The 25,551-nt window shown below is 36.4% G+C and overlaps 1 protein-coding gene across 2 annotated transcripts in view; it reads left to right on the top strand.

The window, feature by feature from the left end:
- The window catches only part of LOC120782530 (zinc finger protein 704), a 284,131-nt gene that overhangs the window by 148,863 nt on the left and 109,717 nt on the right, over positions 1 to 25,551 (top strand). For both annotated transcript variants that reach the window (XM_040114850.1, XM_040114849.1), the window contains exon 2: positions 24,767 to 24,948. In XM_040114850.1, coding sequence (XP_039970784.1) covers positions 24,767 to 24,948 — 182 coding nt within the window. The remainder of the gene's footprint in view (positions 1 to 24,766; positions 24,949 to 25,551) is intronic.

The raw sequence follows: 25,551 nt of genomic DNA, 5'->3' as shown, positions 1-25,551 counted from the left end.
ACCCTTAAGGTCCCACCTTGAGAAAATCGGAAAGTGAATTTGGTGAAATGCAGAGCGTGCGCAGAGATGATGAGACACTGGAACATTAACTATACGAGCGCTCAGCCTTCAGCCAGTTTTATTCCACGGCTTCCAATGCTCCAACTTAAGACTTTGTGGATAAGCCTTAATTTGGTTTCCACACGGAAGTACAATTGGCCTAATGATAAACTAAGTTAAGTCACCTGCGATATGACACTCATACGCCTTTTCAACTAATAAATCAACAAATCCGTTCCAGTCCCTGAAATCTACTTATTAATTATCAATAAGATAATTTAAAATTATTTTACGGAATTCGGAATGGAACCCATAACCTGATTTCAATGACTTATTCCATTAAAAAAAATTTAATTTTTTCATAGTAACAATTTAACAACAACTACAACAGAAATAAAACCTATACATAGTGTAGTTGTTGTTCATTTTATATTATGTAAGTGCCACTATGCTATACAAATCAAGACCTTGAATCGCTTAGCATATGTGTCTATGTAACTATTATGTTGTACAATCCTGCTTCGAACGCGTTGTGTGGCGTTTGCTTACCGCCAATCGCTCTGCTCTGGCAGTGTCAGCGTGAAACCGCAAAGCCATGCGCCAAGTCTGTTGCCATCATATCTCACCAGAATAATGGCATGCCACACCTGCAAGCCCTGTTGACTCACAAGCGCTGTAGATACTCGCCTATCGTTGAACTATAATTCTCGGTGTTCACCAGCGAGCAAATCATTTATTTACATACATGCATATGTAGTAATGTTGAGTATGGCAACAGCATAAAAGGTAATGCAGGTTTTGGAACTGAACAAGCACCGCGTCTTTGTGCCCTCTCAGCTGCGGCTATGGCACATATGTATGTATATATGTATGTACCATGTTTGCCCTGAAAATGTTCTTCTCGCGTTCGTCAAGCTGATTGGTTTAACAGGCCACTTTGATTTCCGGGACAACTCTTGTTCCTCATTTTGGGTGGCTACGCTACTGACTTTCTAAGATTAAGTTAGTTTCACTAATACAACATTTGATAAGTATGTTCAAGGCTACCAGCTTTTGTAATACATGTGTTTGGGTCGTGGGCTCAAATACCGGCTTGTTTGATTACAGGCAGTTGCAAACTTTGGAGTGTATTTCTGACAAGGAATAGGAAGCCTGCATTGGGTCAGAAACAGACTGCAACACAAATCCAAGTAAAAGCGACAATGGAACCTTCTGTAAAGACCACGATGGATTTGCAAAAACATAAGAAAGGTTACCTTTACAAATTATATTTATTGATTTCTTGATTCTGATTAAAGTAGTGTACAAATATGTAATTTAGTATTTGAGGAAGGGAAAAAACAGAATCAATATTTCGATATTATTTGATATAAAATAAATTATATATATTAATATATATCTCCCATGTACTCGTGGAGTTTCTCCATCAATCCCTATTTCTGTTATTCACTGTCATTGTTCCTCGAATTCATCGGTCCACCCCTAATTCCCTCATAAAATCGTTCACGCTTCTGGGTATATTCACATGAGATTTCATAAATATATTTAATTCGGCAAAATAGCGCATACCTGCCATACGTCACCAGTTATCCGTTTACATATACATATATGTATATATTTCCTTCAAATATTTTTAGGTTATAAAAGTTCGAATCCTAAGCTTCTGGGATTTTATTAGTTTCTTTTCATTTTATGAGCGATCAACGTCCGATGCTTCTACTTTGCATCCAAGTTTTTATGTAAAAAATCGTTTTAATTTTGAATTTTTGGTCATAACATAAAGTTTTCCATTTGATAGCCAATAAAAATCGGGAAGCTGCCACGCTATTATGATTTACGCTTTGTGCATCTATACGCATACATACATATACAGACTTATGGCATGTGGTGTGCACTTAACTTCTTTGTAATTATTATCGTTTTTGTTGTGATTTTATGTACTTTGTGATTACCAATAACCTATTTTCTACTATGCATCCCATCTATTATTAGTTGTTGTTTCTGTTATATGTACTATTCTCTTTATGTTTCCATCTTTTATTGTTGTTGTTTCAATGATTTTCCCAAGCTTATGCGGCTATCCAGTTTTTATTGCAATCAAGTTTGTCTTTACAATTTGTAAGCGAATCCAGTACCCACTGGTGAATTGAAGAAATTTTCATCTAGTATGGACCAAAAACCAACTACTTACTTGGACGGCTAACTTTTCTCATACAGTCAACTGAAAGTTCGAAAAGGTATAAAGGGGCTAAAATAAGTATTGACCCTATTCTACCCAATTTAGGCAGACGGGCTTACTATTACCAGAAAAAGATAGAATAATATGTTTCATAGATTGATTGATATTTGCGGTAAAAGATTTAGCCAAAAGCACTGGGGCTTCAACAGTTATAATCAGATTGGGACAGTTTTAAGACATGAGCCGGCAAACCTCTATTAGAAGAATGCTATGTATCGAATACGCATCTTAGGTGTAATACTTAAAATCTCAGACGCATTTGTATATTGATATATCGCACGTCTAGTAGTTTTTAAGACAGTAGTTATATGGGGAGTAGGTGGGTCTTATTAAAGAGCGGGTCCATGCCCACCTTTGTGAAAATTTACAAACTGCGCCTTCTCCCTTATTCGATTCGTTGTACCCAACAACCGTCTCGCATCCTATTGTAGCGCTTAGTTTTAGCACTTTATAGGTTTGTGATAAATATCGCCCATCTACAAAATTGGACTTTGTACGAGATTTGTACAACAAATTTGTGAATTTTGAATTTTCGATTTTATATTATTTTATTGCTACTTATGCTGACAAGGTCGACAAATTTATATGTTTAGTTAATTTTTAAAAGTCGTTTTAGTTCGACTTCGATTTTTGTTGTAAAAGTTCTTACTTTCGACCAAAAACAGTGTCCCGTTGACATTGCTGAAGAGATACTAGGCTCAGTCCACAACGACTCAGATCCAGATCCTCATGCCGACATACCGATTTGAAAGATGACGGTTCTTGTGATTTTCTGACTTTTTTTTTGATTTTCGGGCCCAAAGTAAATCAAAGCTATTTCTTGAAGAGTAGAGAGAGAAAGTAGTAAACCAAAAAACAGAAGCCAAATTAAAGTCATAAAAATTTGATTGTAAAGCTTAGTGACTTAGATATATGTAACCATAAGAAGATAGCTAGACTTTCATCCAGTCTCTTATTTGCTACTTTATTCATACTCTTTTATATATATTATGCGAGCATATACAAATGCATCCACATACATACATATGTACATATTCCGTGACTGACTTTGTTCTGTTCTGGAAGTACATATATGTACATATACATATATGAAAGCAGGTATAGACCGCACCAAACACAGCTTTTCTCGATCAGCACCTATGGGAAGAAAACTTCTGATACTTGGAGCCTATATGAACAAGCATATATAGAACGTTAGTAAGTCATTATTTGGTGGGCTGGTCGCTTAGTTGGTCGGCACCTCTTTACTTGTATGCGCGTATGTTTGGGTTTGCTCTCGAGCTTAGATTGGCAGGTAGAACTGCAATGGTGGGTTGAAAAGTTGTATGCGTTGCTAAGTGTTCATTAAGTGCCGTTTAGGGGAAAGTTTAATTTTTCACTTTGCTTTTGATTCCTTCTTTACTTTTGCAAGATAAACGCGGACTTGAGGTGAACATACATGAACATATCTTTCACAGTTTTTTATTATTATTATTTTTTTTTGTGTTTTGATTAAACGTTAAAAGTTGCCTTCGACTATCTTCTAACTACACTACTTTAACTAAAGCAGCGCCAATTTTAAGGTGGGTATTGAAACTCCAATCGTGGAGCATACTCTGCAGATTTGCAGTATAACTACTTAAAGTCATCAAACGTTTAATTTCTTAACTCGATTCTCAGCAAAAGGAAGTAAACTGCGCCATCAATCAACATCGTTCTATTTTATAGCAATTTGATCTAAGCCAAGATATTTGAATTATACCATTTGTCTTTCCGATTCATCAGTATCAAAGCTCTGGCCATAGAAAACGTTAACTTCTGCTGTACCGAAGCTATAATACCTGTCACATGTGCTTTTTTAAGCAAATACAGTTAAACTTCCATAACTCGAAGTTCTCTATAACTCGAACTCTTGAGTTGACAATAGAAGTCACATTTCATGCAAATTTCCTTCCATAAATCGATCCATTAAATTAGCACGTGATTTTCTAAGTCGCCTTTTTCGAGGAAATTCCACTTTGTAAACAGCTGCTCACGTAGAAGTCGCCAGCTAAGGTTTTAGAGGGTCCGATCTAAACAATTTCCCCGGAGATTGTACCATTGCCTTGATTAATAATCCATACCAAATTTAGTGAAGCTGTCATTCCAAATAAAAAAGTTGTGTATTCAAGAACTTGGTTTTGATCGGTCGGTTTGAATTCCTGCTATATGCTTTGCAGAATTTGCCTTTTAAATTTCGGGATTGAACATCACTAGGATTGCAATCTCGAAACTCACGATTTGATCGTAAAATTTGATATTTTTGATGGTGCATAATCAGAACATTTTGTCATAAAATCGCCATTTGTGTCATTTACAGTTACCTAAAATACTCTTCTCAACCAAAAACTGAAATTAAATCTCGAACATTTTTCGCACGATTAATTTTTCCAACTTTCAACGTGGATTAACTCATCCAGAGTGCATAGATAAACTTAATTCAATTTTTGACGATGAACTTCCATCAAGGAACAGTGTTTTTCGATGGACGGTGAATTAAATCGTATGGCACTCCAAAAGCAATTTGGTCAGGTCATCCAAAATCAGTTGTTATTGCGGAAGCTATTGACGCTGCGCAAAGTGATATTGCAAGATTTTCATGTGACCCATCGTAAGATTGAGCAGCTATGGGCATTAGTGGGACTAACACATGCATGAATTTTTACAGTAAAACAAATGGTTCACCTTGGAGCCCACATAATTAATCTCTCAAAAAAAGGCTCGTGTCGAATGGTCGAGAAAAATGTTAACAAAACACGATATCGGTGCTTCGATGATGATTCGTGGATTTACGCATATTCAAAATGAGCCAAATCTAACGAAAGCTGTTCGCACACGAGGCACTTCCAAGAAAAATGTTGCTTATTTTTCTTGAAAACATATCGCAACCACACCCCCACAGCAACGCAGAACAGAAAATTCCGAGTCGTACATAAACAGTTGTTTGCCAGTTGTCTTTCATGAAATCAGAAAAATGAACCACCGAAGACGGATCACGCGTCTCCACGACAATCCGAGCTCCCACACATCGACTGAAAAAAGTGCATTTTAGAGCACTCAAAACATCGGCTTGATAAGTAATCCATTTTGTTCTCGAATTCCGAAATATAAAAGGCAACCCACGCAGTGGTCCGATGTCGGCGTTTCCGACAAATGCAAAATTCAGTTCGATATCTCAAAAAACTGAGTGACTAGCTCGCTCGCATAGATACAGGCTGACAAGCGGACATGGCAAAATCGACTCAGCTCAGCACGCTGACCACCTAATATAATCTGTTCAGAGTATGGAAAGTGTTGCCGTTTTGAGAAAAATTTACATATTTTTTCGATATTCTTGGTATGTAGCTTCATCTTGTAAACATAATACCATTTTTTAAATTATCTCTAAAAACGTACAATTTTTCAATTGGGCAGCTCCAGTGTAACACCCCATTGAACTTCAACAAACCGCTATTCTGAACAGATTTTCGGCTTAAAGTGTTTGCGAACAAATAATATTTCATAATAATTATTAAATGGTTTCCACATTAAAGTTCATTTAATTTATTTGCAACTGAATAAGCACAAATGATCTTTGAGCATTAATTTTGTGATTACCCCGCAGAAGCGCTGCGTTCCTTAGCACCTGTTGCTTGACAACAACGATTTGGCCGGGCACTTAAGCATTGAGCATTACTTTTAGTGCGTGTCTTAATGAATTTCATTGCGATTAATCTCAGCGTAAATTTACAATTTTCTTTGGGTTTTGCTTATCTTCTTGAGCCGCCACTCCGCCGCTCTCGCTTCACGCACTCTTAGCTAAACGCTTCCATGTGTGCCTGTGGAGCGCTGATTGGCACTCAAAGCGCGGCATTAAAGCGTTCATAATTGATTTTACCTGTGAACGAGTGGCGAAATCGGGGAGAATACAAAGATGATAAGCAGCAGCAGAGAGGTTTCCAATTTAATTTACTTGTGAAATACCACATTTCACCATCTCCTAACAACTGTTTTATGTCGTTCGAGACAAGGCAGGCCACTCAATTGCTGCAGTTAACCACACTCACTGCTTTCCACTTTTGTCTCCTCTTTGTGTTCACTGTCAGTTTACAAACAATTGTCGATGGTAATGGGCAGTGATGTACTCAAAAAAGCTAACGGCACATTTCAATTCCTCGGGTAGCAACAATAAATTTTGTGGCGATCCAAAAGCTGTGTGGGCGCTTGAATAAGCGAGAATGCCTAAAAGAATAATATGCCCTTCGGCCGTACGTACACACATCCATCAGTATGTTTATGTGACAACACACATAGCTGCCGGGTGAGTTCAAATTGCGGTGCCAATCAACGGAAGATCGTTTACCTCTTGAAAGAGTAATTCACACTTTCCACTTTCGTCAATAGTTCAGGTCTTTTGAGGAACGTTAACGTTTTGGCCGTTGGTGGTTTACGGTACTCACAGGCAAAGTGCCTTGACTGCTGTCGTCCATGTGACATTGCCTTCGCTCCGCACCTGTGGCTATTTCATCACTCTTCGGATGCTTTGAATCACTTTCGAACGCGTCTTTACGTCAACACAGCGTATCGGCTTCAAGTAGGTATCGGCAGAATTGTCGAAAAGTTAAAGAACTTTGATTGATTAAGCAACCTAGTGAAATGGAATGGTATTCCGGAGCCGGTTGTCGTTGACCGGTCGATGACTGCTGTCTACCTTTCTCAGCTGATATTTGTATAGAGACTAATGTACGGTGAATGTATATTATTTTTGGCAAATTATTTCATTTATGGGATTAAATTTCGGTAGACAGTGCAAAAAGAAAACAGCGTTTTTCGGCCATGACCTGCAAGAAAACTTTATATGAGATTAATAAGTATATGTTGGCATGTATCTGTGGTAAATAATAACCAGTGATCTTGTCTACTTTATACAAACTTTCGAAAACCTTTGTGGGCGCCCATCATTCGGTCGTAAAATCCAGCTCAATTGGTCTTATTAATATGAAAGTTGCGTTATCAACTCTCTGAAGTCTATTTCTTGTTCAACGTTCGCTTGCCTGAATATTCCCACGCGAATTTTAATAAGAGAGCTGCTTACGTTTATTGCAAAATAAACGATTCTGAAATCTGGAAACAATTTTCAAGATCTCAAGTAACGCATTAATTGCCAGAGCATATTCGTAATAAAACGTGAAATTTCTCACAAAGGGAGTGCAGATGGACATTAGTTCATACATTTTTTGCCATTATCGAACATACAGGACTAATATACATACATACATATACTCATATACGGGATCTAGCACGGAAGCTTTATGAATTTTGAGCTAGATCATTCGTGTGGCACACGAACCTCCTTGGTTAGATGGAAATCGATGGTAGGAATCAAAAAGCAATGTAGTTTAATCGGTTTTGTCAACATTATAAGGCAACTACATGCTGAGGAAGTGCAAAAATGGAAGCAAAAGAACTGGCTAATTTGGTATTGTGATGGTTCAAAGAAAGTTGAAAACACTTTTGCTATTACAACAGAATCTAAAGAGCTAATCAAAAATGGACTTTTGCCTAGCTACACCGCTACATTCACCTCGGAAATTACAGCAATCGAAGAAGCTGCAAAATTAAAACCTAAAGGCTGTAAACTAATAATATGCACCGATAGTCTCTCATCAATAAACGCTTTAAAATCGGCAAATTTTAGTGATATTCTCACACGTAGGGTTAAGGTGACTCTCTTACGAGGCAAAAATATAAAAATTTTATATACGCTAGCGCATGTAAACATTACGGGTAATGAAAATGCCGATCAATTAGCAAAAGACGCACATACTCATCTTACTTTTTTAATAAATAACTACACCGAAAAAGATATTAAAAGATGCCTCGCAAACTTCTTAAAAAAACAACGTGTCTCTAATTATGAAAACAAAATTAATGCTCACTATAAGACTATGCACCAGTTATCTCAACAACATGGCAGTAAATCGAATTTTAAAACAAAACACCAACAACTTGTTTTACTGATATTTACTTTCAAAGGAATCACCACCACTTTGCATGAACTGCAATTATACCCTGACCATGCAACATTTAATAAACTGCTACAATGACACATCGCAAAATGTTGATTTGCATACCGCTATAGCAACACTGGACTATGAAAATATAAGAAAACATCTACCTGCTATATTATTAAAATTAATTTAAAATTGAAATGTTTATATAGGTAAATTAATATGTACAAAATGGGACGAAGGTCTAAGCAGCCAGTTCCTTTTTTTCCTAGTATGTTTGTAAATTGATTTACAAGTCATATTAAAAAAATAAATAAATATAAAGTTTTGATCCTTTCGAGGTTGGTATATTCAAAGCTCGATCATGGTGAAATTAAATTACTCACTCCACTCCACTCCACTCTTCTTTTTCAATCTATTTTATAAATAAGCTTCCTTTTTGAGGTCTGCTAGTAGTAATCAACTGGCCTAATTAATTGCCGATCAAATAATAATAAATAGGAAATGTTCATTCAAAATTCCACTGGCTAATTACAAACAAATCAACATATTTAAGAAGTTTTGTCTGGGCATACACTAAATAATGTTTTATGTACAGGAAGATACCAACAAATTTTTGTTTAAAATATTTACACATTTTTGCCAAAATAAACATATTCAATTATCACTTATTTATATTTATGAATTTTTGATTTTTATGAATCTAAACAAAAAGCAGTTGACTTGTATATAATAAGTATGAATGTATTTTGACATTTCATGATAACAAAACCAAACACAGGAAGCGATCTACTCGTAATTATATGTGGTAAACGCAACAACAAATTTCCGACGCAGACCGATTTATTAAAGTGAACAGCTTGTGATAATTATTTTTCCAGCGAATTAAGTGGTGAGAGATGAGTCATGATCAAGTAGTCAAATTATAAATATAGAAGAAAAAGCATTCCGATCAATATTTATTAGTAAAATTAAGTTAAAATGTCAATCTTAACAGAGATCTCAATGGACAGTTTACATCCAGTCCGTTGAGGTACCTAGATCCCCTATATCATTTATGATAAAGACCTTCATAAATTGATGAAACGCTCTAAGCCGATCACAGCTTGGACAGCTTAAAGCCGATTCGTTGTGGTACGCTTTGTCTAACACGAGATCCATAGGTCCAGTACTGGAACGCAAGATGTCAACAGGGATTTAACTCGTTCTCAATCTGAAATGAGTGGATTGTTACCTCATCGGCTTTAAAAATTTCAGCGATACTTACCCAAACGACTCTGATAATGAAATACCTTGATGCTATATGTAGTGAGGTTAGACACTCATTGACTAGCTTTGAGCGCTCATCTTGAGAGCTCAACGCTTACATTGCCGCTCTAATGTCATAATAAATACACACCTATCTGAAAGAAACTGCACTTCGAAGCAGTTAGTCTACTTCTGCATTAATAGCAGACACTTCTACCAGAAAGATACTACAGTAGTCTGATAGATTGGCTTCAGAAAGTTTGACGCAGAGCTCCTAACTTCGAACTATGAAACGACTAAAAAATATGCAATCAAGAATAAGATGAGAAACCAGGACATTTTTGATCTAAGATCTTACATCCAATCTGGATAATATTTCCACAATAATTTTCGGGTATCGTAACTAAAAAAGCTCACGAAGGAACGGGCCGGAAAGTTTGCACTATATAGTAGAGTCTGTGCTTGTGGTATTGAGGATTCTGGTAGTTTCGAAACACTGCCGCAATCCGGATGAATTATGGGAAAAGTGTGATCTCTCAAAATTGAGTAGTACGTGAATACCTTTGACCGCACCAATATATACATATGTGTAAAAGTGGGTTTGAATATCATATACATATTTGTTTGCCATATGTACAATCAGCACACCGCGATCGGGTTGCCAAGCGAGTGCGCCTTTACACTATGCACTCCAGCTCACCGCTAACCGCGTATGACTCAGCGGCTGTCAAATGCATGAGCCCATGTGTATCATACATGCGACATGTGTGTGCGCCTTTGTAAATGCTCCTATTGTTCTATTTTATTTATGCTGACTGTTGGTATTTCCATGCGTCACGCCGCGTCAGGAAAGCGAGAGTAACGACAGCGCACTCCACTTACTCCAATTGCCCACTGTCAGCGTTTTCGGTATCGAGCTTGAACCTTGCTTCGCAGCTCATTTGATTATTTCGTTATACATTTATACATATAAGTATATATACTACATATGTATATATATTTGTAAGGCTGTATGTATGTGATGCAGTAATGTATCTGGCTGATCCTTATTAAATTCCATTTCTAATCTCTTCTATTTTTGGACAATGTAATATTTAATACATATTTATAGTACATTATGTATATGTTCTAACGTGTGCGTCTGCTTAGCGGCCGCCGCTATATCCGCTCGTTTATCTCTACAGGCTTCGGCGTAACGGCGTTGGTCACGTTTCGGTCGCACATCGATCAATCGGTTCGCTGCATGTGTCGATCAGCTGTTTGTTTAACAAGAGCCGCCGCCGTTGGCTCTTGCGACTGAGCATTTGGTTGCTCGCTACTCGCCTGAGCGCGGCCGCCAGTTAGGTGTAGGGATCGTTATTTAGCTGACTCAAGATCGGGGGGTTTTTATTTTTATTTTTTACTTTTGTTTAGATTCACAGCCACGGGTGAGTAATCAGTACAGGAAATGTGCCAAAGAAAAGCTAGTCGCATGCAAGGCCTGTTATAATCGAGGCTAAATTTGTTAAGTGCGCACTAAAAAGCATATTATATCGCAACTGAAATACGATAAAAGACTTTACGATGAAACTAGATGCATTTTATATTATTTTCGAATCACGAGCACCTGCGCAGAGTTACCTACATATGTATGTATATATGTACATACATACGAGCAAAGTACATACTAATATGAGTCACTTAAACTTTTTCGAGCTTATGGGGCGTTTTATGTTTAATGTACATACATATGTATGTGAATGTATGGCTTTAATAGACAATAACAGACAACAGGAAATATCGGTAAGTAGTCAAATAATTGCATGGTAACCAATACATGTACATATGTATGTGCGCATTTCTTTCAATCGTTCGCAAGATGTTGGCCTCAAAGTGATGCTACCACTCCAATTTTCATATTAATGAACAAAAAAGAATTTTAAATTTTGATGAAACATTATTTTCTAACGGGATCAACGGTAGTTCATGCAACGCAATGGCTTTAAAAATCTTTGGGTTAATGTGTGCCACCATATTCCACGACCATGCACTGTTGTGCTGGTACAGCACAAATAACGCCTCTCGTTCAGGAACCCTTCACGAGGTAGTAACGTCAGAAGCCATCGTGAAAATGCATGACTTTGATTTTGCAGACCATTAAAGGGACCTCAAGAAGCTGCGTTGTAATACGTAACTACTGTGGGCAAATTTAATTTTTTTTCTAGGTTGGCATGACTGTCAGTGACATCTGAGCCAAATGTCATAACAAAATAAGCATTCGTGTTTAGTATACGCTTGTCTTTCTGAAGAACATAAAATGCATTCGGCGATTTTTACGATAAGTGAAACTATTCAACAAAGGAGTTTCATTAAGTTTTGTGCGCGGAATCAAATTTCAGGTGCCGAAACGCTCAGAATGTTGGAAAAATCTTTCTGTGACAATTGTTTGTCGCGAGCAAGTGCTTTTATTGGTACAAATTATTCAAAGAGGGTAGAGAACGCGTTGACGACGAACACGTAAATAAAATAAAGGAATTGGTGTTTGAGAATCGACGATTGAAGAAGATCTATAAAAAGCGAAAGCACGATTGGTTCCACAATCACTAAGTTTATTCGAAAAAAAGCGTTGCGTTAACTTCTGAAAACAATCCTATCCGATTACCAAGGAGTCATGAAACGGTTTATTACTGGCGCGAGTCGATTATCGTGGCAAAAAACCACGTCAAAGGAAAACAAAAATTAAGGTTATGTTTTTAGTTTTCCGCGATTATCGAAGTGTGGAGCACTCCGAATCCCTTCCGACCGGACGAACTATGTATTTGAGTGTTATGCGGCGTATACTGCTTAGATTCAACGTGAGTTTTTCGCCAAATTTTCAACCAGTATGGGGCCACCACCACCGTATTCAGATTTAGCTCATTGTGATTTCTGGCTATTCATCTAACTCAAACGACAGCTCTAAGGAATTTATTCCATTAACTTACTTTTACAACTGTTTCGAGGATTGGAAAGAACATTGGCGCAAGTGTATTGGGGCCAAGGAAGATTACTTTGCGGGGGACTACATAGACTTTGAAGAATAAATTTAAAAATTTTAAATTATGAGAAAGTCGTACTATTTTTTTCTCATAATAGTATTTCTTCAAAAAAGTTTTGAAGCCAAAATAATGCCAAACTAGCAGCTCAAATTCTCCGAATGATAGAATAGCATTTCACAACTTATTTATAGCACACCAAGGTTTAACTTTGTAGGTTACATAATACATAATAAAATTTATGTTAAGTAATTACAAAAATAAAAACAATAGACGAACCTTTTCCCCATTAAAATTGCAAATCCCTTCTACTGACAAACACTTTTGCAAGCCACTGTATAGTGGACTAATAAACTAGGAAATATACAGGCCAATATAACTGCTATTTGCAATCAATTATTTTTGCGTTGAATGCGCGCAAAAGTCAACACTTAAGCCTCGGCAGTGGCAAAAACAATTAACCCAAATTAGGAGGACAGAACGCGCGCGCGTGGCAACATCTACACATGTTCAACACGCGCCTAACAAATGACTGAGCAAAGACACAATAAATTCAATAAATTTGTAACTTTGCGCACGCGCGCAACAACAGCAAAAAAGGCAAATTCGATTTGGCGCAGCAAACAGTTTTGCCAGCAGCTGGCAACGCCCGCAGTGTGCAACTTTTGGACTCCCGTTCACCACGCTTGAATAAGTTTCTCGAAATGAGAGTGATGATGTGACGATAACGGTGTTTTCTATGGAATATCATGCGTTTACCGCAATTATCAATTTCCGGGTGCGCGGCATTGGTCAAGCCGATTAGTTGAACACTTCGCCGTTTTCAGAGATATGCGCTTTTTTGTGGCACGTATTTTAAAACTCGTTCGCACTAACTGTTATCTTGCCACAGCGTATGAGGAAAATGTTTGTGGTTATCACTTTAGCGGTTCGGGATATACAAAAACCGCGAAGGGGCACAGACAAATTCTTATCACAACCAATGTTGTCTTTGCTACCGCCTTCTTATCAATTTTACGAAACGTGATTAAAAGAGTTTGACGTTCCGGTGCAGACTAATCTGCCAATAGCAGATCACTTATCAAGGTTTAAATATTTAAAAACATACGAGAACAAATCTGATAGTTTTATGAATTGTGATCACAAATATATTCAAAATCGTAAGAGTAAGACTCTTTTTTACTCAACTTAATAAAATAGTAATAATTTATTTACATATGTAATACTTACAACACAACAACTATCATTATACATATATAAATAAAATTGATCACATTTAACACCAAAAAGATTTTTTGAACAATATCTGAGCAGTCTGAATGTCTCAAATATGGCTTTTGAGCGACCACTAATTATCAGCAGTAATTAGCTGCTCGAACATATGGAAACAATTAAGACCTTTATGCATTATATGCAAAGTTATATATGTATATGTATGTATATAAATACATGCTATTATGCGTTGAAACAGACAATGGCGACCACAGAGTATCGGCTAATTAAAATAGCCTCAGCAAACCGGTACTTTGAGGTGACATATAAGTGCGTTTGCGTCGTTTATGCTATAGCGGCAATCATACGCGAAAGCAGCCGAACTAAACCGTAAACACTTGACTACATACACACAGCCAAGCTTATGTGTACGAGTATTTCATTAATCAAGGTTAACTCGACGAGACCTACAAATTAGCATAACGGCTCTTTGCTAGCCTCTCGATCGCACAATTGCGTAAATATCTAAGCAGCGGCGTCGCTTTTTATGTTGATTTCATGTAAATCAAATGGTTTTTCTTCAAATTCACATCGGACAAAAAGTGTGCGAATGAGCCTTTGAACAAAAGATGTTGGTATTAAAATCAACACAATGAGTCGAAAATGGTTATTTCAGCCTAACTACTTTGGAATTTATAGTTGCCGTGATTAATTCGCCTTGCGCATATAAGGAAATTAGCTTTTTTAACAAATACTAGTAATTGTATGTTTATGTAAATATTGTCACTTAAAAAAAATATAGGAATTAATATAGTTTTGAAAAAAGCGTCCTTTCTGTATGCAGTGTTTAGAATAACTACAAACCTATAATTATCGATAAAACAATGTATAAAAGTTAACATTTATTAAAGACAAAACTAAACAAGAAACAAGAAATTGAACAAATTAATTGACTAGCTTTTTTTTAGTGTTTAAGAAAGAAATAATTTTGCAGGCTCTATGGCATGTTTAACAATTTCCACTCTCAAGAAATCTTTTTTTGAGAAACATTATTGTGAAAATATGAAATGAAATAGGACTTAGTTTGATGACTACTTTTTTGATTTTCTCACACCTTAATTCTGCCAATCCAATCGAATTAAGTTGTGAACCCTGTGAGCTCCACGAATTTTCTTGGGTGTGATAATTAGTATAGCGTTTTTTGTTTGTCCTTTTTGCGGAATGTTGCCTTATAACCAGAATTATTTTGCCAATCCAATCGAATTAATGCAACATTTCTACTCTTCTCGAAACTCAAGTTTGCGTATTGCTCAGTTGATGTTCATTTACTGTTTTTTATAGTAATTTAAAAAAAATTTTTCTACTAATTATAATTTCATTATCAGTAATTTTGTTCAGTGTTGGCAGAGTTTTTGTAAAAAATCTAAACTTTTACAAAGTGTAATGAAGCATTTATGTACATATAGATACATATATGTATATAGTAGGGCTGATCGATTTACAGGGAGCCAAAAAATCGTGCATGCAGGAGATCGGTTTTAGACCCATAGTCTCTTAGCAAAGTTGTTCAGAGTGATCCGTAGAGCATTTCACGAATACGCGATTTTATAGCGAAACAACGACCAGCTCTGCAATGCATTAAGGCAACATTTTCATCGATAAACTAATGTGCCATCAACAATATTTCGTAAAAATTTATTCGACGGTAAACTAAAAGTTGAATTTCTTATTTCAACTAGCAAAATTTGAGAATGATGAGATTTGTTTATGATAACTTAAATACATGTGTTGAAATACCACCGAACCAATTGAAAACGTTTGAGAAACAATTCCTTCCGACAACCAGTATATCATTAAATGTATTATTACGGCGACGATTTTTGGATCCACGTCAAAGCACGTCAAAAATCAAGGTTGTATTGATAGATCTTCGATTAACGATGTGCTATTCCAGAATTATGGGCCGACAACTCTTGGTTTTTGCACCACGATAATGTACCGTCGGATACTGTTTTGATTCTTGGTAAGTTTTTCGCCAAATTTTCAACCAGTATGATGCCGCCACCACCGTATTCGCCTGATTTAGCTCCGTGTGACTTTTGCCTATACGCCAAACTCAAACGACCGTTTCGGGGAAACCGTTTTGAGTCAATTGAAGACATTAAACGTGAGCCGCTATGCGCAATGAAGGCTATTCCGGCTTCGAGGATTGGAAAAAGCATTGGGATTCCCTTGTGGAATTATATAGATTTTGAAGAATTAAGAATTTTAAAATTATGAACAAAGTCTTACTGTTTTGGCCGTTTTTTCTGTGCAGGGTATAAAAAACGGAAACATGTGGCAAAACTTCTCAACAACAATTTTTACTGAAAGCCTTCATAAATAGTGTTAGTTTGCTATTTATATTATAATGAATTGCTGGCCTTATCCAATTTATTTATTTACTTTTTTCAAATAGGTGGCAATCTTGCTAAAAGCTGATTTCAAATGTAAGACTTTATACATATTTTTGATTCCTTAATCAGATTGTAATTTATTACACGGGTTAATAATCTTACTAATTTAATTAAATAAGAGGCAGCCCTTCTAAAAAATGTATATAGTTTTCTTACGCTTCTTCTTCTTTACTGGCATAGACACCGCTTACGCGATTATAGCCGAGTTAACAACAGCGCGCCAGTCGTTTCTTCTTTTCGCTACGTGGCGCCAGGTTCTTATCCACCTGGTCCGGGTCCTTCCAACGGAGTGGAGATCTTCCTCTTCCTCTGCTCTGCGTCGAATACTTTCAGAGCTGGAGTATTTTCATCCATTCGGACAACATGATCTAGCCAGCGTAGCCGCTATCTTTTAATTCGCTGAACTATATCAATAAATAAATCTTTCGCAGAACCTTTCTCTCGAAAACTCGCAACGTCGACTCATCAGTTGTTGTCATCGTCCGAGCCTCTACACCATATAGCAGGACGGGAGTAATGAGTGACTTATAGAGTTTTGTTTTTGTTCGTCGAGAGAGGACTTTACTTCTCAATTGCCTACCGATCCGAAGTAGCACTTGTTGGCAAGAGTTATCCTGCGTTGGATTTGCAGGCTGACATTGTTGGTGGTGTTTATACTTGTTCCTAAATAGTCGAAATTATCTACAACTTCAAAGTTATGACTGTCAACAGTAACGTGAGAGCCAAGTCGCTAGTGCGACGACTGTTTGTTTGATGACAGGAGATATTTCGTCTTGCCCTCGTTCACTACCAGACCCATTTGCTTTGATTCCTTGTCCAGTATGGAGAAAGCAGAACTAACGGCGCGGGTGTTGAGGTCAATATCATCGGCATACGCCAGCGGCTGTACACTCTTATAAAAGATTGTACCTGCTCGATTCAGTTCTGCAGCTCGAATATATTGCAGGATTCACTCTCTTACGCATTTCATTGATTTTTAATCATAAAAAATTTGGCAACTGTCTAATTATCACAGAACAATCTAAAAAAAGAGTTTAATTTCAAACCACATTGAAGAGCTTGAACGGGTTTGCATGATTTTGGGTTGCCCTCATTATACCCTATATATTATATTAAGTTGGTCACGTTCTTTGCAACATTTGTCGGAACCGTCGGACCACTATAGCATATAGCTGCCGTGCATACTGACCGATCAAAATCAACTACTTTTGTGGAAACTTTTTCATTTGGGAACAGATATAATGAAAGCTATAAGAAGCTTCGGTGCAACCGCAGTTAAGTTTATACGGAAAGCCAAAAATCTGGCACTGCATCAGTTTCATAATTATCTAATATTTTAAAATGAGTTCCAGTAATATTCAAATAAGATTTTGGTCATGTCGTACTTATATAGATTTAAGCGTATTTAATATGTACATACTTGTATGTACATATGTATAGTATGTAGTACATATTTAAATAGATACAAATTTATACATATGTGCTTATCTTTACATGCTTACAGTTTAAAATGTATCGGCAAGTTGAGCTCTTCATTGATTTCACACCGTCCATTGCTAAAAATATGCCATGAGCAACAGGTGACCAGGCAACGCAGTATGATCATCAAACACTTATATCTACATATGTACATATGTATGTGTGTGCATACATATTATTCCAGTGAATCACATATTTGCTAAATATATCTCCATGTGTTCACGATGAGGTCTATTCCAAAGTTTTATTCGCTTAAACTTATATATTTATGTATGTATGTATGTATGTACAAGCTGAGAATGAAATCGAAAGGAAAAATGAAAATGAAAATGAAAACATACCGTTTGCTCCCACATTCGAAGCATAAAATAGTAATGATTGAGCTCGTGCCAAATTTTACAAGTGGCAATGTACACACACACCTACAGCCTGTATGGATATATGTACATATGTGTGCGGAGGAATGTAAACGAGTGGGTGGGCGTGGCCGTGAATTTATGCGCGCACAGCAAAAGTAATGTGTTGTATTTAAGTAGGCGAAAATGAGCACATTCACATGAAAATACAACGAAATACGAACAGACACACATAGATATGTATTTCTGTGTCAGTGACTTGCAATGCTATAAAAAGTAAGTGCTTCATAAATTTTTACAGCTTCAAAAACATCTTAGACACCCGAGTGGAATGCCTGCCAAGAAGCGTCACAGCATCTAATTGAGTATGAATCTGTGTGTGTGTGGGTTTTGTATTATCATTCTGGTTGCCAGCAGCTCAGCCCAAATGATTGCAAACAAAGTGCCTAAGCACTTCACAAGCGCACAACAACAAATGTTTAAATGCTTTATTGCTGTTCATTTGCTTGTTTTCGTTTGTTTGTTTGTTGCCATTCGGCTTTTGTTGTTCCCGGCGTTTCGCCGAGCGGCTTCAGATAATATTTGCCTATTATGCTTAGATTTCTATTTTTATTTTCTTTCATAATTAGCCGGTTGTTCAAGTAGTTTTGGGCGAGTAGCTGTCTTGTTGTTGTTATTTGCTGTTCGACAACATTTACGTATGTATGTATGTACGGATGACGCTCAAATTTCACTTTCGAATGTTACAAGTTGCTCTTAAATCTGCTTTTCTAACGAAATTCTCTTTGGAAGCAAACGAAGGAAAATAAGTGAGACTGTGTGTGTTGCTGTGTCTTGAGTGCGACTTTTTCACACATTCATTTGTAAGTGGAATAGTCGGAAAATCACGAATCAAATTTGATAGACTGACGTTAGGCGCGAGTGCGGCGCAGCTACCTGTGCGGAAGTACCGCGCTTACATATATACTTACATATAATACATGTACTTGTATGTATGTATGTATGTGCAAAAACAAGTAGCTTACGTAAACAAATACTCGCTTTTGAGAAACTCCCGCACCGATTTCGAACTCCAAAAGCCAAATAACAGCACATGCAAACATACGTATGTATGTACATGCATGGTACTTCAACGACAACATTGAGCGCTGAGTATGAAAACAAAGAAAGTCAGGCGCTCCACAAAAATAGAGAGCGCAGTAAACAACCACGTAACAAGTCTTGAAAAACTGAAAACAAACGGAGAGCGGACCGCGCACCACACACCGCGCGGAGCACTTGGAGCCATACAAATGACGGAATAAAAACAAACCAGCGAAAATAGCTACACACACACGCATAGCTGCTACCTTGAGCGCCCGCGTCGGCGGCGCTGCTGGCAACATTTTCGAAGCGAACGCGCCGAGAGCGCACAGCTTGTTGGCGGTGGTGGTGCTGGGCGCTCATCTCACCGAAAACGAATCGCTTACGCCGCCGCTAACAGTGGTGGTGGCGGCGGTGGCCGCGCATTGCTGATTAGACACGACAGGATTGTTCAAATAATTGCAGTCAAAACGCGCCGGTCCGGTATCTGAAATGAAACACGCAAAGAGAATGCCGGAACGGAACAAATGCTGTCGCTCACAATGAGAGCGCCACAGCAGTTACGAACGAGGCAATAGCAATTCCGATAGTTATAAATGCCGAAATGAACTGCTGCTAACAGCCACCACCAGCTGCTGCTTGAGTGGCGGTGCCTTCAAAGAATCATTCTTAAATGCGCGCGCGAATCGTCAACACGTAAGTCGCTACGTCGCTAAATCGAGTCAACGCAGCAATATTGGAAACAAAGTGGTTTTTCACACTCGGCCGTGTGTGCTCATAGATACACACACACATATACGAATATATAGTATCTATGTGTGCTGCAAGAAAAAACGCAAAAGTTGTTGAGCGTATTCGCCGTGGTGTTTGTGAGTATAAGCGTTGGGTGAGAGCGTGAGCATTACGCCGTGTGCTTTTAACGCTTTCATTTACTGCGTTTCTGTTTAAGTTTTTGTTTTTGGTTTTTCGGTTTTTGCAAAGAACGAAGCGTCAAAGCTACTTACGCTCGTGCGGCCAATGCTTGCGTCGTTGACTGGCTAACTGGCTAGCTGGTTGTTTTGCACTGGCGAGCAGACACTTGTGGTAGTTGCATTTTGACCGTACGCGAGTAAAGCCACAAATGTAAACAAAACACGCTAATTGAAGAAAACCCTGAGCGCATCGGAAAATCAAATTCGTAAAGCTGCGACGAAGCAAAAATATTTCAAATAAATTTTCAAAGCAAAGTCGCGAGGCAAATATTCTACAATTTTTAGAAGTCTTGAACATTTGGTGCTGTGACAACTTGTATGACGCAGTCGTCAACCGTCATTCACCGAAAAGCAACACCTGTGCCAGTGCTAAAGTGAATCGCGGCAGTGTGTGATGCAACAGAAAGTGACTACCTGAGTGAAAATATTGCAGAATTTGAAATAATTTAATTGAAAAATTCAAATATTATTTGTATGTATGTGGTAAAGAAATTAAATTCGTACTAAATTTATTTAAAAAAAAATATATATGTACATATATTGAAAATTATTACGACAAAATTATGGAGTGAAAAGGCAATGAAAAAATTTAAGTGAAAAATTTGAAGACTGTGGAAATGTGAAAATTCGGAAATTAACTAAATTTAAAAGTTGCTAAGGAAAGTTACAAGTGAAATGAAAACAATTTGAGTTGATAAAAAAAATATATCGCATGCAATTTTGTTAAAAAAAAATTGAAAAATTATAAACTTGAAAAGCCATTCGATTTTATTAGCAGCAATCGTTAAATATTAAGCTAACCTGAAAACCTTTAGCAAAAGTAATAAAGCAAAAGTTATTACAAAGTGTGGCCAAATTAATATAAAATATAAAGAAAAATGCGTACATTTTTAAACCTTATAAACAAAACTCTTTAGTATCGTAGTCCAAAAATTTGGTTTCGGTATATTTTTTGTTTGTATTATTCTAAATTAAAATATTTTTCCCAATACATCAATCAAATTTTAAAAAAATTTAAAAAATTAAAACAAAAGAAATTAATATAAACAAACAAACGAGCATTACGGTACCAATAAAATTAATTTTAGCGCCAGTTTCGAAAAAAATTTGGAAAAATTTGAATCTAATTAACAATTTACTGGCTTTCACATTTAAAATTCGCTTAATATATTAACTTTACTTTAAATTGTATTAAAAAATGCGATTGCAAAAAAATTTGAATATTTCCCTTCAAAAATTTTTTCATAAGTTCCAATGCATAAAACAACACGCCAATATTTGCGCACTTTATAATTATTGCGGCTAAACTATTTTTATTATTTTTTATAAAGTATATACATATAAATGAATTTTAACAATATGATCACACAAAAAACGGTGGCTGCTCAGGTCTCAGATAAAAACCAAAATAACAAAATGAAAACAAATGAGGATCACAGTTTTCGAAATTTTGATTCGAACACAATTCGCGAGTAAATGAAAATATTTGCCATAAAATAAGGGAAAGGCCGAATATACTCTGTTGTGCGCAAATTCAGCGCAAAAATTGGCAGTTTCTTGTTGGTTGATGGCGCCATTTAGCCTAATTTCTTGGTTACAAGTGCAACATAAAAATAACACTTCAACAACAGCAACAAAGCGCAAAATGAAAAATAGCCAGTGGCACACACGACAGTGTCACCCAAACCTGCTGGTGGCCGTCCGAAAATAAACGGCATTCAGCGGCAAAAAATCGCCACGCAACGCTGACGCACTACCGCACACACACGCAGAAACAGGCGCGGCAATTCGTCGCTGTCATTTACCGGCCGGCGTTTTGTGCCAATTAACAGGCGCGCACACACACTCACCAAAATACGTGCAACACTCGAGGAGGCTAAGGCGACACTGGCCACAAAGCAGTTAGTAGAACCAACAACTACGAGTGCGTTGCTAGAGCAAATCGCACACTATTACTCTAAGCGCGCAAACGGTCACATGTGTGTGTGTGTGTGCCGCCTAGCGCCTAGTTTGCCCGGCCAGTTGACAACGCAGCGGCAACAGTTCGCTTTTTCTTGGCCAACTCGGTTGCATGCACTTGGGGGCTGAGCTGCGCCCGTGAGTGTGTATGTGTGTGTATGCATGCACCTTTTTTGTCTGACTGCGTGCCACTTCTCGGCTGACACGGTTCCGTTTTCCTATTCTGCTGGCATTGCCAATGGGCAACACCGCCAACTAGTGCAGCAAGCAAGCCATTAATCGAAGCAACAACAACAACAACTGCACGCATATCACACGCAGCCGCTGGTTTCACGCAAAATAACTCACACACACACGCATGTTGGCGTGCAAAAATTCGTTTTTGAATTTGTGAATTAGTGTTGTTGTTGTGGGGAAATTTAATTGCTCGCAATTTATTTAAACGCCAGCGAAAAACAAAAACACGACGCAACAAAGCGCCGAAGAAACTGTGAAAATTATTTAAAATTAAATTAATGCGAAGTGTTGCTGCAATCACGGCAACAACACAAATTGCTACAACAATTCCCAACCACAGCGTGCTAAGGGGCCTTGTGTGTGCTCCATACATCCATACATCCATACATACGAACATACACGCATACATACATACTTTTGTAGTACATGCGTTGCAAAGCGGCGCAAAATTTTGATTTTGATTTTGATCAGAAGCGAAATTCCTCAACGCCGCATTTGCAATGTGACATTGTAACAGAATTCTTTTTTAAGGCCAACTAATTTGTAACAAACAACAACAACAGCAATATTATTTGTGTAATTGCATAATTAAAAATTCAATGAAAAAGACAAATGCAAATAAACAGCAAGTGTTTAAATAAAAAGTGTTTTAATTCGAAAAATTATTGCTGCATTTTACACTGTGCAACACAAACGAAATGCAAGCATTTGCAGAGAAAGTGTCAAGTGAAGTCAAAATCAGTGAAAAGAAATTAAAATAATTAAATAAATGCAAAAACAGTGTCAAGTAAATTACCAAAATTAACAGCAGTTTATAAAAACTTATTCAAAATAAGCAAACTTGTGTGTGGATTTTCAAGTACTAATTGCTCTGGCTGCGACTAAGGTGAGCTGGATTTCAGTACTTAAATTGAACAAATTGTTGTGATATCGAAGAAATGAGAGAAATGATGAAAAACAAACATAACAAACTTTTTTGTATACAAATAAAAATTTTTTTTGATATTATTTCTTATTGGTAGTATTGAATGGGCTTTAAAATTTATTTTTGGGACAAGAAATTAGTTTTTGTGAATTAAGAACTTCATTATAAATAAAATATTTTTTTTTTGCAAAAACGACACAAATAATTAAACTAAAATTATTTTCTGATCAGAAAAATTAAGCCACGATGGGGAAATTTTTGTCGTGTCGGTTTTGTATCAAAAAGTGATAAAAATATAAGTTTTGATTTGCAGATTTTCAAAGCCAAGTTAAAACTAATGCTTCAGAATTTTAAATACTTCATCGCGAATCTCTTGGAAAACAAGTAACTATTGAAAAATCAAGAAAAAAGAAAATCCTCAAAATTTATAACCTCACTTTCTTGTTAGTTTTCATATTTTATTACATTTAAAACATGAAAATATAAAAATGACCTTTTTTCACACAATTTCCTGGTGTAGATAGAACTTTTTCAGTTGGAGTTGCGCACTATGAAACTTTTAGCTCTATTTCTATACATAAGCACGCATACATATGTACATATACTGTATGTATGTACTTCCATTGTATATGCAGCTTGGTAGATACATACAAAGTAAATAGGTCAAGGTGCAGTAGCTAAGGTTGTGATAATAAGCAATAATTCCAGTAATAACAGAAAAGATTTCCCCAAATATCTAAAAAAAAATAAAAGAACGAGAGAAAAGTACATGAAATACACTTAAAAAAGCAATATTTTAAACAAATGGAACTACATACATACATACATATCCGTATATGTATAGTTGCCAGTCATGACCCAAATTCGGTTTTATTAAAAATAAATAGAGAGGAATTCTTGATTTAGCAGTCAAATTTATATGCAGAAACTTTATTTTTCGATAAAATTGTTATCAATAGCCTGAAGCAAGCTCCATATAGATGCAGAGCTAGAATATGCCTTAGAAATGCCATTTTGGATTGAAGTTATTTATTTATTACTTTTTAGTGTTAAAAATTCTTGTTATCATGTGCATATATGTATTTTGATAAATATCTCTTTTAGTATGTCACTATAATATTAGTATGAATATCAATTGCTTTAAAGGATTCAGTTTTATTATATTATAGCTGGGCTTCAGCGAATCCTTCGAAGAAAAAAAAAAGATTTTTTCATAAATTTTGTCAATTTATTTAATTTTCATTAAATTTTTTGTTGCAATACAGCGGTGAAATATGATCTGCGTTTAAGCTTGTTGAATAAGTTTTGAGGTAAATTCAAATTTCCCAGTCAGTCAAAATTCAATCACTTAAATTCGTCGTTCTGGTAAAAATTAAAAACATTTGAAGGCACAGCTGACCTAACAACACTCCCTTTTCTAAAATATCGAAAAATTTCCATTTTTAGGTCTCAGCAATTTCGTTACTTCGAAAAATACTGTCTTATTACTTTGTATCAAACTTTATTAACTTAAATAACAACTTTCTTTATCTACACTCAGGAACCTATTGAGCTGAAAAAACGGTTGGAAGAGGTGCGTCTGCTCGAATCGCGACGCTCTGCACGCTTGGCTGATCAGGAACGCGACACAGATTTCGCACGCCTAGCCGACATGGGTGGCGATCGCCGCCGCACAACATCACACAGCATCGAGGTGCCAATGTCCTTAACGCCGCAGAATAAGTGAGTAAAAATTAAATATTTGCCTTAATTCTTTTAATTAAATAAAAATAGACAAAGTCAAATACATTAAACAAAATTTATAACATTTAATAACATAAAAACATATGAAATTAAATTAAATTGAATTTAATTAAACTATATTAAACTATTTAAGAATATTTCTAAATTCAATAAATGCAAGTTTTTGCTGCAAAGCATAATTCCCATTAGAATGAGTAACAAAAATAAAAATTCGAATGTTTTTTTTCCATATGAACTATATATGTACATACATATGTATGTAGTTGCTCGTAAAAAATTTAAATTATAAGTTTTTTTTAATGTTTTGACTCAATATTCGCATATTTATGCCTGCATATATCTACATTGTACATTGTATTATTTTTTTATTTTTTTCACAACAAATACGCCGATTGCCACATTAGAAGCGAGGCAGCCGCCTGTTTTATTTCAATAACTCCACAAATATGACCCAAAAATGATGAAAATGAGAAACACAAACAAAATTGGCGCAATTTGAAGCATTCCATTGCCGATGAAATGGGGTCACATGCTGCCCCTTCCAGTCACTTTCAAAGCATGCATACACACATACATATATAC

This window comes from Bactrocera tryoni, chromosome 1 (genome assembly GCF_016617805.1).
Source record: "Bactrocera tryoni isolate S06 chromosome 1, CSIRO_BtryS06_freeze2, whole genome shotgun sequence".
Classification (NCBI taxonomy): Eukaryota; Metazoa; Arthropoda; class Insecta; order Diptera; family Tephritidae; genus Bactrocera; species Bactrocera tryoni.
This window is presented reverse-complemented; position numbering and strand designations above follow the sequence as displayed.